Source organism: Theobroma cacao, chromosome 6 (genome assembly GCF_053813885.1).
Source record: "Theobroma cacao isolate CCN51 chromosome 6, ASM5381388v1, whole genome shotgun sequence".
Taxonomy (NCBI): Eukaryota; Viridiplantae; Streptophyta; class Magnoliopsida; order Malvales; family Malvaceae; genus Theobroma; species Theobroma cacao.
Genome location: NC_142644.1, coordinates 21,217,346 through 21,237,668, shown reverse-complemented (window position 1 = coordinate 21,237,668; position 20,323 = coordinate 21,217,346). Strand labels below are relative to the sequence as shown.

Sequence of the window (20,323 nt, the reverse complement as noted above, 5' to 3'; positions counted from 1 at the left end):
TCTTCATCAGAAGGTCAAGTTCATTGTGGAAGGGAAGATTGTCTGTGTTAACAGGGAAGAGGACTTACTCATAAGCAAGCCAGCAGATACTCCTTACGTGGAAGCGGTGGAAGAAGTGCCTGAATGTTCCTTTTGATCCTTCGAGTTTGTTAACACCACATATGTTGGAGAAGGAACCACACCGCCTATTCTGAGGCTTTCCAAAACCACCAAGATGGTTGTCAGTCAGATATTAGGAAAAGGATACCGAGCGGGGGCGGGATTGGGAAAAGAACTACAAGGCATTAGAAGTCGCATACGTACTACCAAAAATGAAGAAAGGTTTGGCTTGGGGTATAAGCCAACTAAGAAGGAAAGAGAAAAAATGATAGCCGAAAGAAGAAAGGAAAGGTTGGCTCGCTTTAAGGGGCATGAGTTGGAAATCCAAGGAATGACATATCTTCATATTTACGAGACATTCCGATCTGGAGGTTGCATCTTTCCTGAATTAGTCACCGTTGGGAGCCGAGAATCAGTGTCAGCTTTAGGGGAAGCCTTTTCTGATTTATCAATATGTTCAACGGAGGAAGGTGAAGAACAGTCAGAAAATGTGGATGGGATTCCTACTACATACCTCGGGCCACCGAATCTAAAGTTGAGCAATTGGACCACCATGAGTTTACCAGTCACTTGTGATTCAATTTCAAAGTAATGCAAACTAAACATCCATGCTTATGCCCAAAAGCATTGGAATTTTATGTATCGGGCTTTTTATCATTTATCATTTTAATAAATTGACATGCGTAGTGCATTTCTCATATCTCTTCTCATAATTAATCATTTCCATTTGTGTCATTTCATCCCTTTATTTTAACTGTTTACCTATACAATAGTTCTACATATTTCAATTCATTTTACCTTCTAGGATTCCAGATAATGAATGCGAAGATGATAATGACAGTGGGTTTGAAGTTAATTTTGAAAAAGGTACAAGTGTCAGTGAACTTGACGATACAGAAAACGTGGAGGATTATGATTTAACTCTAGACTTGTTAAGACTAGTAGAATAGGAGGGGAGACAAATTGTCCCATATCAAGAGACACTTGAAACGATTAATTTGGGAAATGAAGAAAATAAGAAAGAAGTTAGAATTGGTATGACGTTGGTGTCAATGGAAAAAGAAAAACTAATAAAGCTACTCCATGAATATGTAGATGTGTTTGCATGGTCTTATCAAGATATGCCAAGACTCAATACAGACATTGTAGCCCATAAACTGCCTTTGAAACCTGAATGCAAACCGATTAAGCAGAAGTTGAGAAGAATGAAACCTGAAATGCTGTTGAAAATTAAAGAAGAGGTGAAAAAGCAGTTCGATGCAGGATTCTTGGAAGTAGCTAAGTACCCTGAATGGGTTGCAAATATTGTCCCAGTACCTAAGAAAGACGGGAAAGTGAGAATGTGTGTGGATTATCGAGACTTGAATAGAGCTAGCCCAAAAGATAATTTTCCTCTTCCCCACATTAACACCCTTGTTGACAATACTGCCCGCCATTCCATGTTTTCCTTTATGGATGGCTTTTCAGGGTATAACCAAATTAAGATGGCACCAGAGGATAGAGAGAAAACTACCTTCATAACTATGTGGGGGACCTTTTGTTATAAGGTAATGCCATTTGGTTTAAAGAATGCCGGGGCAACTTATCAGCGAGCTATGGTGACTCTCTTCCATGATATGATGCACAAAGAGGTTGAGGTGTGTGTGGACGATATGATTGTAAAAGCTCGCAAAACAGAGGACCATGCGACCAATCTTGAAAGATTATTTAAGAGGTTACAAAAATTTCAGCTCAGATTAAATCCGGCAAAGTGCACTTTTGGAGTCACTTCAGGAAAGCTACTGGGTTTCATCGTCAGTGAAAGAGGAATAGAAGTTGACCCGGATAAGGTTCAAGCAATCCGTAATTTACCTCCTCCCAAAACGCAAAAAGAAGTTAGAGGATTTTTTGGGAGATTAAATTATATAGCCCGGTTCATATCACAGCTCACACTCAAATGTGACCCGATCTTCAAACTCCTTCGCAAACATAATCCGGGGACGTGGAATGAGGAGTGCCAAGTTGCTTTTAACAAGGTTAAAGAATATCTGTTGAGTCCACCAGTATTGGTACCACTTGTGGTTGGAAAATCCCTCCTCTTATACCTAACGGTAAATGAAGGATCCATGGGATGTGTGTTAAGACAGCATGATGAAACTGGTAAGAAAGAAAGGGCAGTTTACTACTTGAGTAAAAAGTTCACTGAATACGAGTCCAAGTATTCCTCATTGGAAAAGATGTGTTATGCTTTAGCATGGACGGCGCATCGACTCAGGCAGTACATGCTATATCATACCACTTGGCTCATTGCAAAGTTGGATCCTATTAAATACATCTTCGAGAAACCTTCTTTATCAGGTAGAATGGCAAGATGGCAAGTGTTATTGTCTGAATATGATATTGTATATGTGTCCCAAAAAGCTATCAAATGAAGTACAATCGCAGATTTTCTTGCAGAAAGGGTGGAAGAGGATTATGAACCAATGGAGTTTGAGTTTCCAGATGAGGACTTGATGTCAATATGCCAAACAAGTGAGGAGGAATCGAAGAAAGAGAATTGGAAGATGTTTTTCGACGGAGCTTTGAATGCCTTGGGGCATGGCATAGGGGTCGTGTTAGTGTCACCAGAAGAAGATCATTATCCCGTCATAGCTAAACTCAACTTCTATTGCACCAATAATGTAGCTGAATATGAAGCTTGTGTCATGGGTCTTCAGGCAGCAATCGAGAGGAAAATTCACATTTTGGAAGTGTATAGGGACTCTGCTTTGGTTATTTATCAGTTGCGAGGAGAATGGGAGACACGCGACTCGAAGTTAGTCCTGTATCACAAGTATGTTTCAAAGCTGATTGAAAATTTTGATAAAATTTGCTTCACCCATTTGCCCCGAGAGGAGAACCAAATGGTCGATGCATTAGCCACGCTGGCGACAATGTTCAAAGTTGGTACCAATGTCAAGATCCAATCCATCATGATTAATCTTCGAGAGTGCCCCGCACACTACTCTAGTGTAGAAGAAGAAATAGACGGGAAACCGTGGTACCATGATATTGTGCATTATCTCAAATTTCAGCAGTACCCGGATCAAAGCTCAGAAAATGATAAGAAAACCATTAGAAGGTTGGCAATGAATTTCTTCTTGGATGGGAACATCTTATACAAGAGAAGTAGGGATCAAACGCTTTTGAGATGCGTGAATTCAACCGAAGCTCGGAGAATAGTTGAGGAAGTTCACGAAGGAGTTTGTGGAGCACATGCAAGTGGACATAAGTTAGCAAGACAGATCATGAGAGCAGGGTATTACTGGCTCACATTGGAAACGGATTGTATAGACTTCGCTCGAAAGTGTCACAAGTGTCAGATATATGCGGACAGAATCCACACTCCTGCTAATTCACTGCATATATTGACATCACCATGGCCATTCTCAATGTGGGGCATGGATGTGATTGGGTTGATAACCCCGAAGGCATCAAATGGGCATCGGTTTATTCTGGTGGCAATTGATTACTTCATTAAGTGGGTAGAAGCAACATCTTATGCCAATGTGACCTAGAAAGTGGTATGTAAGTTCATCCAAAAGGAAATAATATGTCGTTATGGTCTCCCGGAAAAGATCATCACGGATAACGCTAGTAACCTCAATGGTTCGATGATGAAGGAGGTTTGTGCCAAGTTCAAGATCAGGCATCACAATTCAACGCCTTATCGCCCAAAGATGAATGGAGCGGTGGAAGCAACCAACAAGAACATCAAAAGGATAATTGAAAAGATGACAGATATATATAAAGATTGGCATGAGAAGTTACCTTTTGCTATGCATGCCTATCGCACAACAATCCGAACTTCCACGGGAGCTACACCGTTCTCTTTGGTGTATGGGATGGAAGTTGTTTTGCCAATTGAAGTAGAAATTCCTTCCCTTCGAGTCCTTAAAGAAGTACAGTTGGAAGAAGCCGAATGGGTTAATGCTCGTTATGAGCAATTGAATCTCATAGAAGAAAAAAGGTTGATGGCACTTTGCCATGGACAGTTATATCAAAAGAGAATGATGAGGGCATATGGCAAGAAGGCACATTCTCGACAGTTCCGAGAAGGAGAATTAGTATTGAAAAGAATTCTCCCGAACCAGCATGATCCTCGCGGGAAATGGACACCGAATTGGGAAGGACCATTTGTGGTGAAGAAAGCTTTTTCAGGAGGAGCACTAATTTTGGCGGAGATAGACGGAAGGGAGTTTTCCAACCAGGTGAATGCTGATGCTGTCAAGAAATATTTTGCATAAAAAAAAAAGAAGAAAAAGAAAATTTTCAAGTTAAAAACCTGAAAAGACGGCTTGAATCTGGGAGATGTGCTTAGGGCGAAAACCCGAAAGGGCGGTCTAGACACGAAAGAGGTCCAAGTACTACAAAAGCTTAACACAGAAAGGGTGAAGATCATGATCCGAGATGTTCATACAAAAGACAAGGGAGCTGACAAATGTGCCTATTTCGGGATAAAATTTTGAGACTACTGTTAATATTTATCGAAATAGTCATTAAGAAAGGACTGTATCCCTTTTGTATTAATCAATTTTCCCCTGTTCCTTGTCATTATACTTGATTGTAGAAACTTCACTTTTTTCTAATGAAAAGTAGCCTTTCTGCTCCCAACAATGCCATCATTTCCATTCTGCCAAAAAAGGAGATATGAGTACATTGCATTGCATTTGTCATAAAATTGGAATGATACTTAATAAAGAGCATGATAAAGTAAGAAATGTTTGCAATATTTTGAAAAAGAATCGTAATTGACAGGGAATGAAATGGAGTCTGGTAATGTAAAAAAAGAAAGAGAAAATACTAAGAAAAGAAAGAAAGAAATGGAAACAGCAATAGCATGGAGTATAGTAAAAATGTGAAGAATGATTGGACCATGCATATGATAGAAGAAGAAAACAGTTGTGAGCAATGAACTGGGGAAGACGAGAGATCGGAAGCGTGATCGGTTCATCCCCCATTGATCAAATAGAAGGCTCTAAAACACCCAAAAAAAAAAAGGGAAACTAATGAAGATAAATTGCCATGTTCAAAATTTTAAAACAATTGAAAAAAAGGGAAATTCATCTTTAAAATCATAGAACCTCAGATGAGGAGTTGATTATTTTTCACCATTTCAAAAAAGGAAAAAAAAGTTTCGTTGCCTCGGTTTTGAGGAATTTATTTTTAAAGATACGTTGCCTCAGCTTTGAGGAGTTCATTTTTAAAAGCTTTGGTTGCCTCAGTTTTGAGGAGTTCATCTTCAAAGTCTCATTGCCTCAGTTTTGAGGAGTTCATTTTTTAGAAGTTTCGTTGCCTCAATTTTGAGGAATTCATTTTTAAAAGTTCTCGTTGCCTCAGTTTTGAGGAGTTCATTTTTAAAGTCTCGTTGCCTCAGTTTTGAGGAGTTCATTTTTAAAGTCTCGTTGCCTCAGTGTTGAGGAGTTCATTTTTAAAGTCTTGTTGCCTCAGTTTTGAAGAGTTCATTTTTAAAGGTTTTGAGGAGCTCACTTTTAAAAGTTCTCGTTGCCTCAGTTTTGAGGAGTTCATTTTTAAAGTCTCGTTGCCTTAGTTTTGAGGAGTTCATTTTTAAAGTCTCGTTGCCTCAGTTTTGAGGAGTTCATTTTAAAGTTTCGGTGTCTCAGTTTTGAGGAGTTCATTTTTAAAGTCTCGTTGCCTCAATTTTGAGGGGTTCATTTTAAAAGTCTCATTGCCTCAGTTTTGAGGAGTTCATTTTAAAAGTCTCATGGCCTCAGTTTTGAAGAATTTATTTTAAAAAAAAAAAATTTCGTAAGAGAATTAAAGAATTTAGTCAAATACAGTGTCTACGTCTTTGCACTATTTCGAATTTTCGAAATGCGCAAAGAGGGGCAGCTGTAGACACTAAATCATAAACAAAAAATGAATTAAAAAATATATAATAAAAATAATAAAAATTAAAATAAAGAAGAAATGAAAAAAGAGGGGAGAGAGGTACGACTGGCAAGGTGCGGACTCACCCTGCCAGGCACCTCCCTCACCCTGCCAGACGCGAAAAATTCGCGTCTGGCAAGGTAGTGGAGCGTGCCCCCTCCAGAGCCCAGGAATCGGGTATAAAGGGGAAGGGACACTGTAGCATTCGGGAAGGGGAGGAAAAAAAAAGGATCAAAAAAATCTGCAAAAACAAAGAATTCCCAGATTTCTAGCAACCAGAAGCCACAAACAAAAAAAAAAAAGAAAGAAAGAGGGAAATAACAAGAGTGCCAGTTGGAGAGCAGGGGGCTTTCTCTTAGTGCCGCCGGTTTAGGTGAGTGAGGAAGAGGGAGATCTTGGGTGAGAGAGCAGAAAAAGAAACAGGTAGAGAGAAAAGAAAGGGTTGGTGAGAGAGTATAAAATGGCAGCTTGAGATTTAGAGAGAAAGGGGGTGAGCGGCGGCTAGGTAACGGCAAGGAAAAAAGCAAATCATCTGCCACTAGAGAGAGCAAAAAAAAAATATAGAAATTGCTAGAGAGAAAGAGAAGTAGCTGGGCACTAGAGAGAGAAAGGGAAGGAAAAAGTGAAGAAAGGATAAAAAATAGTGGGGTTTCTTAAAGTGTATCCTAGGGGTAGACCTCCCCTCTCCCACCCCAGATGGCATATTTTGGAAGAATAGAATTTGCTGGCTGCAGAGTTAAAAGTTGATTGGAGTGGGCTGTAGATTTGGAGGAGCTTAGAAAGGTAAAACATTTATCATTCCTCTTAAATTTTTATGGCATGAGTTGGTTCATTTTATTTGTTTCTAGGATTATTGTTTAATCATTTAGGATTAGTACTTCAATGTAATGTTCTAAAATCCTTAGGTTTTATTTTTGAGATTTAAGAAAGTAATACAAATAAAGGGATATATAAATATAAAAAAAAAATTTACATAAGAAAAGGATTCAAATGTAAGAAAATATTTATTAGAGGTATTGAAACTTTGAAAAATAAAGCACATAATAAAATTAAATAAATAAATAAATAGATTGCTAAATAAAATATGTTTATAGTGATAGATCTAGAGAGCTAAATATAAAATATAAAAATATAAATGAATGAAATAGATGATAGGCGAAAAAATATATATAAAGTTTAAGTTAAGTAAAAATTGGAGACTATTGAGACATTGGTGGGGTATCCTTGGGTAAAACCATATAAGGAGCATATAAAATATGTTTATACATTAGATTGTAAAAATATATTTAGTGAATGAGGATAAACAAGGAAGAAACATTTTATGTTAAATAAAAAAATATATAGTTGAGCTAGTCAAATAATTATAATAAGATAGGTATTAGAATTGACCTTGGAAAAATTGAATTTTAAGACACAATAATATTAAATAAGTTAAGTAAACAGTACCGATGATGGGATGATTGGTCGGGGGCGGGAGGAGTCGCAATCCCGGGTCGATTTTCCTTAGGTTCATAATCCGAATCAAGGCTCCACCAGTACGATGGGAGGGCCTCGATTTCAAGGTTCCGAAATTCTTAATAAATAAAAAGTTTGACTATACCAAAAAAATTACTTGATAAAAATAATAAATAAATAATAAATAATAAATGATAAAAAATAATAATAATTCAAACATATAATAAATAATTAATTTGTGAAAATACAATATACATGACATTAAATAAATAAATAAAATAAAATAATAAAAAACAACTAATTTAAAATTAAGCATTGAATATTAAATAGCATAAACTATAAAAAAATGTAAAAAAATAATAGTAATAAATAAATATATATATATATATATATATATATATATATATAATAAGATCTTAGACATTAGGTTTGAATAAAAGATTGCTTATGAAAAATATAATAATAAAAATATATAAATATATAAAATAAAAATAGTATAATAAAAAATATATAATTTTTGTTCACTAAAATAACATAGAATTATAAACAATTTGTGTAATTATAAATGGAAAACATAAGAACTTAGAATAAAAAATGTAAAGTATAAAAAATAATAATAAGAAATAAGAATAAAAAATATGATAATAAAATTTATAATAAAATAAAAATAATTAATAATAACAAAAAATATAGATAATTGCATTAGCATAGCATATATATATTGCATCATACATATCATTGCATATAAATATTTCTGTTTTCGAGTTTAAGCCCCGATGATGGGATCTTTCGGGGATCTTGCGAAGGCGGGTATTTATCGAAAAGTTTTCTAGGTGAAAAGACGTCCTCGGGTCCCACCAGTATGATGGGAGGGCTCGAGAACTATCTTTAATAAAAGGCTTTTACCCGAATTAGGTTCATTATGCACAAAAAAATTATTTTAAAAAGAAAACGTACGATGACCCCGATGACGGGAATTATTCGTCGAATTTGCGAAGGCGAGTTTCTCGGATAATTCCCTAGGTGAGAGAATATCCCGAGTCCCACCAGTATGATGGGCGGATTTGGAAAAATATCCTCGATAAAAGGCTATTCGTCCGGCATTTTTATCTCACGCCATGCATTTCATCTTGCCACCCATTTGCATTCCATTTTAAGTTAAATAGGAGATAAAATAAAAGAATAATAATTAAGGAAATATAGTGAAATTAAAAATTAAAGTCCAATAGGATAATCTAAAAATGGTACCGTTCATGGAACGGGCGTCCCAGGGGTGCTAATCCTTCCTCGGGCGTAATCGTACTCCCGAACCTAGATCTAAAAAATCATAGACCGGTTTAAGGTTCTTTTCGGTAGGCTTAAAATTAATTTAAGTTTTCATCGATTAGAATCGAGTCAATAGGTGGCCAATCACACCTAGTAAAAAAGATTGGTGGCGACTCCTAGTTTAATTTTTTAGTGAGTTTTTCACGTTCGCGTCTGGCGGTCGGGTTCCCGGACCCGCACGTTACGACAATTCCAAATTGATCCTCGAACTCTGAATCACCATTCTAAATAGATTTTAGGGTTTCAGAACTCTCAAATTCCTTTAAAATTTTTCATTTGAACTAGCTCGAGGTATAAATCAACTTCACAGCACCTCTAGGGGCAATACCATCTTTTGTCGATTTCTCGGGCTTCCTCAATATACAAACATTCTATCGAGCATGTGAATGACATCATAATTATTTTACAAAGCATGATTTGACAAAGAGGCTTTTTATTTATGTGAAAATTGAAGATGAAATTAATGCAATAGAATTTTTTTTTTCTTTTCATAGTCAACTTGTGAGGACTTGAACTTATAACTCATTTTTAGAAATTAAAGAATGGCTATTATCTAGTCATTACATTAACGCACCGGTCATAAAACAATTAATAAGTATTCTCTAATATGATCTTCACATAAAATAATTTCTTTAACAGGCTCCATTCAATTCCAAATCCATTTCAATTTGGTTATATCAAATATTTGTTTTTTTTTTTTGCCTAAAATAAAATTGCATATATATTGTAATTGCACTTGGTTTCTAGGCATATATTCAATTTTCTACATATTTCTTCCACACTTAACATAGGGTGACTAAATGAATAAAACCAATTGAAAAACATGAAATTATTAAGGATGCATGCGATTCTGTTTAGTTCAATTTTGGATATAAATTTCAGCTAACATGCAGTATTTTGGTTTTTCCGAGATCAAAGTGAGTGCATCTTAAAATCAAATCGAACCCCATTGATTTAGGTAAGTTCGATTCTTCAATTTTTAAAATTACAAAAAAAAGTGATTTTTTAATATTATTTTATTTATTCACTTAAATTTGTCAATAAAATTATTTTTTTATTTTATAAAAAATAAAAATTTATAAAATATTTCAATTCTATTTAGTTTGAATGATTTCAATTTTTCAACTCATGAATCAACAAAATAAAATGAATTCATATATTTAATATCTGAACTGAGTACAAGAAATACACAAACCAAATTAAACTGAATACTTTTGTTCGAATCGGCTGTTGACTTTTTTTATTTTTTTTGCTCATTAGAAATGTTTATAAAGACAATTAATTACTTCCCCCAATTATAACTAATATTTTCTTTTTTATCATAGTAAGTTATTTGGGAGCTTTAAACCTCTTAGTTATCCTGAAAATCAATAACTTCATAACAATTTTATTGGATACCATATCCAATAAAATTGGATCAATATATACTCTTTCCTCTCCGTCCAAATATATTTGTCACATGTTATTTTGTTTAGTTTTGATCTCTTTATATTTTATATATATTATTGACAAAAATATGAAAAAAAAATTTTCTAAAATGTCAATTTTTAAAAATTTTGATAAAAAACAGTCAACATGTAATAAGTTTAATGGAACAAAAAGAATAAATAAATGAATATATATATATATATATTTATATAAAAAGAAACCCCTTTCTATATATTTGGGATCCTTCTGGATATTCAAGTGCAAGTTGTAAGCGAATCTAGGACACACGCTAAAGGCGAATAATATTCTATGAACTGTGGAAAGAAAAGGAAAGTGGAGAATTTTCAGAACTGAAACCCCATGTTACCATATTCTTTGCACATTCATAAAATATATATAAAGGAAAAGCACATGATTAGCAACAACCTTCAATGTCTAGCGTAAATATTCCTGATACAGAATCTAATCTGCATTCTCTTAAATTCAAATTACAAACCCAACTATCATTTCATTTCCTACGTAATGCAGTCGGGATATTTTTTTTTTTTAAAGGGCGGTCGAGATAGTTTTATATTATTTTTTTATGAAACAAGATGATAAATATTTAAATGTCCAAGAAGATGGATATATCTTGCATAAGATAACATTATCAGAAGCAAGATTTGTTTCGGGGCTTTTGGTTAGTTAGAGCCACTAATTAAGCTTTAACTCCTTTATGCTTAAAAAATTAAAATCAAAGGCAAGGAATGTTGTATTTTATTGAATCAAACTATTTATATATATATATATATATATACACTGTAGCATGTAGAAATTTAAGGGGGAGGGGGATTAACCTTGGCATCTTAAAGAGGAGGCCGAGCATTAATTGTTTATAAACTTAGCTTTTAAATAATAAAATTGAAACAGTTTTGCTTAATTATTCATTGAATAAGGTCCACTTTTCAAAGTTGGGTCAGAAATCAGTTTCTATTTCTAGCTCCACAATTTTCATTGTTAAAGAATAGCTCCACAATTGACTAAAGTATAATTGAAGAATCTCACTCAACTTGGGTCTAATTTCTGCTTCTCAGGAGCAAACCCACAGGACGAAGTAACTTGTGGGTCCGCTTAGAAAACCAGCATGGAAAATGTATATGCTATAGCTGTTACATTAATTCTGAACAATAAATCTCCAAGCAAAGCAAAAAAGGTCTCCAATCACGTTCAAAAGGAAAGTCTTCACGATTGGTTATCTTCTTTTAATTCTCCCCATAAAAGGAAAAAACCTCGAAACTTATTAGCAACTGTAACTTATAATTCACTTTACAACTATGAATTTTCAATCCTACTGTTGCAAGAATTGGACTAGGAAAAGGATGAGGAAATTATAGGAGAAAGTGATCGGAAATGAAGAGAGCAGATTTAATTTAGTGAAGCAATCAGAAAGTACCTGTTCAAATATTCTATTTCTGGAACGGTATTTTTTTTTTTATCAAACTTAACTTCTTACCTTTACACGGTTAAAAAAGAAAACGTACTGAAATTATGATAAAAAAAAATACATCTCACATCTGTCAAATTAAGGTATCTTATATATAAAAATATAATAAAAGACTTCACTTATTACCAATCAAATTTTGGATTAGATATTCGTTCTAAAAACTTTCACATGGTTTGAAAACAGATGGTCTCTATGAATCCTTTTTTGTTGATTCATACCTCGTGATATGAATATGATCCTTACACATGAAGATAAGTGTTAAAGTGGTTATAAAAGAAATCTTATATTTCTTAAATTAAAAATATTTTAGACATATAAATATAATATATAAGAATTTTTTCAATTTATTAATTATTACTAATTAATTTTAAATTGTATATCCGGCGTTACACAAATATTTTTACACACAGTTCAAAAGAGAGAGAGAATGTGTGATGGAACAACCAGATTCACACGTATTTTGTTTGATGAATAAGAACAATATTCCAGTAGTCGGGAATATTAATATGTCTGCTCAAAAGAAGAAATTGATGCAAACAAGTAATTAAGTCACGGACAATTTGTGCCTAAATGTTTCTTTCTGTCTTAGATTCATTCGAGTGCCTTCTACGAAGTTGCAGTACTCCCTATCCTGTTTACACACTTCAGGCTAATATATCTAAATCCTTATATATATGGACCATCATCATCTAATTAACTGCTCCATATATGTAAGAGACGTGCCTTTCATTTTTTTATGGCTAGCTACATAATGCTTTTCTCTCATTCAATACAACAATCTTTCTTATTCTATTCAAAGAATTCAAGAATGCCTAAGAACTTTTAGTATTTAAGTTAACAGTTATTTACTCAATTGCCTAAGACCAAGTTAGTGGTTTTGGACTTGACTTAGTATTACTAGTGATCTCTTATTGATACCAACATCTAAAATATTGCTCTATGGTTACTGAGTATGGCACATTCAGTCCCGATTGAAAAAAAAAAAACTGAATAATCTATCTATTTGTTAATTTCTTGCAAAAAAATGTATAGTTAATCTTTTTTATCTCTTTTCATCTTTTTTCTTTATCACTCTGCATGATTATGTGGGCAGATTATGTTAGTTTTTTATTTAGCATATTGTTGTAAAAGTAATGCCTAAAAATAAAAATTCGTTAAATAATAAATTGCTTTCAAGTTGCAATGATTATGTCAATTGTTTTTCTTTGTTTCATTGGGTTTGTTGGAAGGGAAGATATGTTTGACAAATTGGTCGATAATGGGAAATCTTGAAAGCATTACATAACGACGTTGAAGGGAGCAACCGATCCCCTATTTCAAGTCATATTGTTGATTTTCTTTCCAAATCAAACCCTATGATTATGTGGGAATTTTTTAATTGATCATATGCTTCTTGTCTGCAAAATATGGAGTGATCCATTGAAAAGAAGACATAATTTAGTATAAATAAAAGATTTATGGTCAAATAATGAAATGCACTAATTTCTCTATCCAATGATGTTGAATTCTTCTTTCATGCCGTCCTTTTTATGCTAGTGGACACAATACCTAATTATACAATAGATTATTATAAGTAAACTAAGAGGCACATTAATCATATCAACTTTCAAGGAAATTCAGTTATATATCTACTTAAAAATAAACAAAACTCTTAACTTAATCATATAATAAATAAATGTAATTTCTCTCTCTAATTATCTCGAATTGTTATATGTTGATATCCAAAAAAAAAAAATATTACATTGGGACAGTTTTATCATTAAAATGATAAACAAGTTCCTTGAACCTTTAGATCTCTCTTGGTCCAAAAAAAATTTTCAAGATTAAGTTTTACATTGAGAATTTTTTATATTGTATTTTTTCAATTATATAATAATTAATTTCTCAATTTGTGAATGTGATATGTAGTTTTGATAAAGTTATTAAGAATTTAACTGAATGTAAATATGATATCTTATTTTACATTTGATGTAAATATAAATAACATTAAAAGATATAAAATTTTTTGTATAAATCATTATTAGTAATTTAAATTTAAACTGTTTAAATCATACTATTTAAGTTCAGAACATTGGTAAGTCAAATGTGTTTGAGCTTGAGTGGTGAAAATAATTTTAATTTGTACATATAATCATATTGAAGACGTAACAAGAAACCTGTCATTTTATAGTATTTATTTGCTTTGGTTTAGGAAAAAAAATATTATAAATATTGTGAATAAGCAAGTGATAAGACTTTAAATTATTGGCAAAGACAAGGTGACCCGCATATGTCGTCGGTGACGTGACAGGAAACTTGGAAACAACGGTTGTGTCCCTAGAAACCGCGGGGGCGGGAGCCGGTAAATCCGCCATGTGCTGCTTGCGAAACCCTCATCATCCTTACTATACCAATAATTTAAATTTCAATAATAAATACTTTTCTATTTCAATCTTTTTATTTTTTTATGTTTCAAATTATAATTTTACTTTTCTACCTTTCAAATTAACGTTAAAATATTTTAATTTTAAAATTTTGTATTATTTGAGAAGTGAATATTAATTTAAAATGGAAAGATGATTTAAGAATAATATACAATAAATTTTAAAAAACAAAGTTTGTAAGAAAAGGACGATTTTATATTAGTCGACAAAGAAACATGGTCACATGGAAGCAGTGGGAGCCAAAAGGGCAGGGCCGGGTCTTCTCTCACGTAAAGTTGACTTTTACTCCAAGAACCCCAACATATGGGTCCCACAAAATTCATGCTCTTTCGATTCTGTGCCTTAACCTCTATTCATCACATGTATCACCCTTGTGGGTCCATGCTATGATGAGAACGTAGACTTGCACAATTTTCACTCTTGATTGTCATTTATTATTATTTTATGGATTATTATTTAATTATTTATAGAATTTTTCTAAAATTTTTAATATGCTTTTCTATTTGTTTGTTTTAAAGTGACATTTCAACCATCCTTTTGGTGATGCTGAGTGTGAAATTTCAAGTGTGTTTGGGTGTTAGGTTTAATCTTAAAAATCACTACTACTTAAATTAGATTGGAAAATTAGAAAAGAATGCAAAACCAAACTTTGCTTAAAGTAATCAAAATTAATTCATTGTTTTGGTGGTAGAAAGGTGACTTTTTTTAAAGAAAATTAATGGTGATTGATAGTAATGAAGAGACTAATTAGTTTTGTATGAAAATTTCACCCAAAAAACTTAGAACCTTTACAACTTGAAAAGGGGAAATTGATAACCCCCCGAAGAGCAACTTTATCTTCGAAAGGAAGTAAAGGAAGGTGACTAATTTGACCAATCCTTTCTTATCATAATTAGGGGTGAGCAAATGGATGGATTGGGTGATTTGGTCCACCATATCAAAAGATCAAATAGATCAATTACTTTTAAAAAATCGATCAAAACTGACCAAATATAATGGAAGGCCAAACCGATCAGATATAGAATTGATTTGGTTGGACCAATTTTGAACCAATGGATCAAAATTTTATCACTTTTTTTTTACAAATTATAATATTAAAACTTATATTATAAACTTTATCCATAATTATATATATATGAAATTAATGATATAACTTATATGCTATAATGTTTCATATCAAAGTTTGTATAAATAATAACTAATTATAAACAATATGTTATAAAATCTAAGGTGATAGCTAATAAGCTTATTAAATGTAATCATACAAATAAAGTTTATTATAAGTTATAATAATAATTATATATAAATTAAATATATGTATATATATAATATATTACATTATTATATATATAATTAATGATACAAATTATATGTTAAAATATTTTATATAATCATATAAATAAAGTCTATTATAAATTATAGTAATGCTTACGTATAAATTAAATATATATAATATATAACTTTATTATATATATATATATATAAAATTAATAACATAACTTATATGTTATAATGTTTTATATCAAAGTTTGTATAAATAATAACTAATTATAAATAATATGCTATAAAATCTAAGTTGATAACTAATAAAGTTATTAAATATAATCATATAAATAAAGTTTATCATAAATTATAGTAATGCTTATATATATGTATATATAATATATTTATACAATTATATATATATATATATATTCATATAATTTTATATTACGAAATATTACTAACGTATAATAATTATAACATATTAAAATATAAGATATTTACTATCATATATTATAATATTAACATATAAATTATATCATTTAAAATATATAACTTGTAATTTTATATTAATACAGATTTATAAATAAATAAATAAATATATAACTAATATTAAATTATTATGATTATAATTTGTATACGTACATATAGTATCTTAATATATTTTAAATATATTATTAATTAAGTTTACTATCAATTCTTTTTAATATATAAAAAATATTATATATATGACTATATATATAAATATATAAAAAATTAGTTTGGTTTTTTGTGTAGATTGGTCCAAAAATTTTAAAATCGAGAACCAACCAAAAATTTAATTAAATCAAATATTTTGAACCAATTGATCCAATGGACCAATTAAACCAAACCATTTTAATCAAATCATATTTAATTTAAGTAGGTAATTAGTCTGAATTGGTTTTACTCATCCCTAATTATGACTTTAAAAAGTTAACATCTTATGGAATTAAAAGAGATAATTTATATAGACCATTGTTAAGTAATTACCAAATATTTTTATCCAAAAAAGTAAATCGAAATTCGATCCAAATTCAATCAGTGATCAACTTTTTCCTATTAAAACACACCCATAATTCAGCTATCAACCTTATTCACAATTTCATTTCCATTTTTTTCTTTTTGTTGTAAAAGCTAATAATAATGTGATGGAACAAGGGGATTCACACAATCATAGCAAATCTCTTTATTGTCCTAACAAAAACACTGAATAAAGTCCATAAATCTCCGAAAAGAAAAGAAATAATGAAAGTGACCGGGTTGGCCCGACCAAACTTTAAAGCACTCAAAATCACGCACAACCACGCACACGCTTGCCGTCATATAATTCCTGTCACCTACATGGACAAAGCAGAACCGCTCTTTTAAGGACACGTGTCCTATCCGGACTGGTTTCTCATTTTTTGCCTGTCAGATTCTTCTCCGGCCTTTTACATATTTATATATGCCCCCCGCACCAAGCCAAACGTGTTGGTCACAGAAATTTTGCACAACGCTCTTTCATTTTTTTTTGGTATAGCTGGCAGTTCTGAAAACTATTTGAGGGAAAAAAAAATGTCACCGGAAAATGATGCCGCCGGCTTGAATTTCGAGGCTACCGAGTTGACTTTGGGGTTGCCTGGAAAGTCTAAGGTAACATCAGACGGTGAAGCTAAGTCGGGCACCAAACGTGGATTTCTGGAAACCGTTGATCTAAACCTCGGTGACAAAAAGTGTGGTCAGTCCCAGACTGATGTTCAAGAAGCCGCTAAGTCTTCTCCTGTTTCAAAGTAAGATATGAAACTCATCATGCTGCCTTTCTTTTTGTTTTGAATTAAAGAAAATGAAAATTATATTGAAAATTGAAAATATGTACTCATTTTTATTTTTTGATGAATATATAATGAAGGGCACAAGTGGTGGGTTGGCCGCCGGTAAGAGCGTTGAGAAAGAATGCAATGAAGAGTTGCAAATATGTGAAGGTGGCAGTCGATGGAGCTCCATATTTAAGGAAAGTTGATCTTGAGATGTACAATAGCTATCAGCAGCTGCTAAGTTCCCTTGAAGACATGTTCTCATGTTTCACCATAAGTAAGTACATCAGATGTTTAAAAATTCTTCCTTTTATTTACTTATTATCATTGGAAAGATCAGGGTTAGTCTTTAACTTGGATTCTTTTTACAGGGAACTGTTTGAATGAGAAGAAAATAGTAGACCAAGTGAATGGACTTGAGTATGTGCCGACATACGAGGACAAGGATGGAGACTGGATGTTGGTTGGAGATGTACCATGGCAGTAAGTCCCCTTTTAACAATTCATTTGCTCTTGCTGAATTTTCTTTAGAACCCAATATATACTTATTAGTACTAATAGTTTTTTTTAATTTTCTCTTTTCACCAGAATGTTTGTTGACTCATGCAAACGCCTAAGGCTGATGAAAAGCTCAGAGGCAATTGGATTAGGTAAAAATTGAACCTATAATTATCTTTTTCATGCTCTGTTTCTATACTTGTTAGTAATCATCTTTTCTCTTTTTTCCCTCTAATTTATGATGCTAAAATGTTCAAATCTGATTAATTGGTTGTAATTATTATTGATGCAGCACCAAGGACACCTCCAAAATGCTCAAGCACAACTTAAAAGGAGCCTTTAATTAAAGAAGCGTCCAAGAAAGGAATGATAATTGCTGTACAGAGGCTTTTGTTTTGTATCACCTTTTTTACCATGGATCACAATGGGCAGAGTTTTTGATTAGATGTAGGAAGTCAAATGAAAAACTGATAGTCATAATAATAAATAAGAGAGACATGCCTATAATCTCCTGTATGTTGCATTCAAGTCCTAGTGCAATTGATGTTGTGGGCTTTTTTCTCTACATAGTCAGGGTTATCATTCTTTTTCTCTCCTCCTTGACGTACAACACATGATTTGTATTACTTGAACACATACTGATATTTTTTTTTTCTATTAGAAGAAAGGAGATTTCGAATCTAACTTTGATTAATTAAAAGATACATATGCTTATTATTACGTAAAAATATTCGAAAAAATTTGATATTAAATTGGACTGTATGAGTTATTAATTTACATCTTGATATCTGATTCAAGGATGCTGGTAATTTCAATAAAAAAAAAGACAATATAATTATGTAGGTCATGTCATTAATTAATTAATTTACAGTAAGAAAGGTTAGTTTAGAAACAGTTGAATATATGAACATACACGAGATTCATGTTCTTGCATATTAGCTGGCTCCCATAATTAATGTTCATTCAAAAATTACAATGATGTTTTTCATGACTGGTGTTTAATAATCAAACTTAGGAGGTTGATATTGATCAACAAAATGGTTCCGACCAAATTTCAATTATTTCAAAATCAAATAATTAAAATCCTAATCATTATTTCTTTTCTCTAATGATTATGCATTTTCCATCATAAAGATGTCTATTAACTAACAAATATAAGTCATTTCTAAAAAAAAATTAGTTATGATTTAGTTTGTTTCCTCTTTGGAATCAATTTTTCGATCTTTTATGGTTTTATATTTTGTAAAAGAAAAAAAAGAAAACAAAAAGTTGCATCCATTTGTCTAGGTGTAGGCAAACGGCCCAAATTACATAATTCCGAGTCAAGTTTTGAGTCGGGTCATGTGACTTGTAATAGACAAAAGAAGCCTGGCCTACTATAGATCCAACTTCTTCCATCTTTGCTTATAATAATTTTGGACGTAGCCATTGACTCGTAATGAATCCAATATATGAATTTTAATAATTTTATTCATCTCATAATCATGTTAATTCACTTATAATATATACTAAAAAAATTTCAAATCTTATGCAAGTTGACACATCTAACTCATATATTATAAGTTTATACATGTCTAATTAATCGTATTAAAAAATTAACTCACATTACATTTGTATTTAATCTATTTAAATTTATTTACTGAACTATTAATATTTAAAGTAAATAAAATAACTTAACATTCATGTTTAAATAAATTTCGCACCTGAATAGGTTAATCCTATCATTTTCAAATAAGTTAATTGTGTTTAAACGTTTTAACCACACCACATCATGTAATCATCTAATGAACATGTCATGTTCATGCCATAAACTTAATTTAAAATGATTAATTAATCTTATCATGTTCACGTCAACCTATTCATCTATTATACCATTATCTTTATGCAACATGAATTGCGAGCTTTATGACCTTTTTGGTTGTTCCCACAAAAAGCTATGGTTCCACAAATTGAAAAGAAAGGCGGTACGGTATTGATGAGAGAATAATTGCAGAATTCTCATTGAAAAACAAAATATAGGGTACAACACTAGTGTCAGAATATATACAATGATTATGAGTAAAAACTAAGAAAAAAAAACAAGTTTAATTCTAAATTAATAAGGCCTGACTTCATTAACTAACTTTTAAACAGGCTTATTAATCAAAATGGTATGTTTCACACCCATATGCTACCTTCTTGTTGTGTTTAGTGAAACGTTGCGTATAAGGCACCATCTACCTTTCTTATGGCCTCTTCTTTTTTTAGTAGTCGATCCTAGCTTCTTCAAGCTTCAGCTTCTTTTGCCATTTTATGATCGTTACTAAACTTAATCATTTTTCATGTCTGATACTCTTTTTCAAGATGGATGATGAATGTTATCAACATTCATTTTCCTCAATAAGTTTTGAAATGGCTTTAGCTGTAATGCCTTTGTAAACATGTTTGCTATTTGCAAATCTGTTAAAATATGCAAAAGCTTGACCTTTTCTACTATGACCTTTTCACGGATAAAATGACAATCCATTTCTATATGTTTTGTCTTATGAAGTACTAGATTTTTATTGATATAGATTGCAGATTAACTATTTAAGTAAAGCTCCACAACACCAACACTTTTTATTCGAAATTTTGATAGTAGAAAT

At 31.8% G+C, this 20,323-nt stretch overlaps 1 protein-coding gene across 1 annotated transcript; it reads left to right on the top strand.

The window, feature by feature from the left end:
- The first annotated feature begins 16,866 nt into the window (after positions 1-16,866).
- IAA15 (indole-3-acetic acid inducible 15) lies at positions 16,867-18,278 on the top strand. The gene is made up of 5 exons (XM_007023971.3): positions 16,867-17,177; positions 17,297-17,478; positions 17,573-17,684; positions 17,790-17,851; positions 17,992-18,278. The coding sequence occupies exons 1-5, from the start codon at positions 16,963-16,965 to the stop codon at positions 18,027-18,029; spliced, it is 609 nt and encodes a 202-aa protein (XP_007024033.1). The 5' UTR covers positions 16,867-16,962; the 3' UTR covers positions 18,030-18,278.
- The last annotated feature ends 2,045 nt before the right edge of the window (positions 18,279-20,323 follow it).

Bases quoted from the DNA above. Each gene is read 5' to 3' on its own strand.
- IAA15 (XM_007023971.3), top strand. From the start codon at position 16,963: ATGTCACCGGAAAATGATGCCGCCGGCTTGAATTTCGAGGCTACCGAG. The intron at 17,178-17,296 runs GTAAGATATGAA...TATATAATGAAG, and splicing joins AAGTCTTCTCCTGTTTCAAA to GGCACAAGTGGTGGGTTGGC. The intron at 17,479-17,572 runs GTAAGTACATCA...TTCTTTTTACAG, and splicing joins GTTCTCATGTTTCACCATAA to GGAACTGTTTGAATGAGAAG.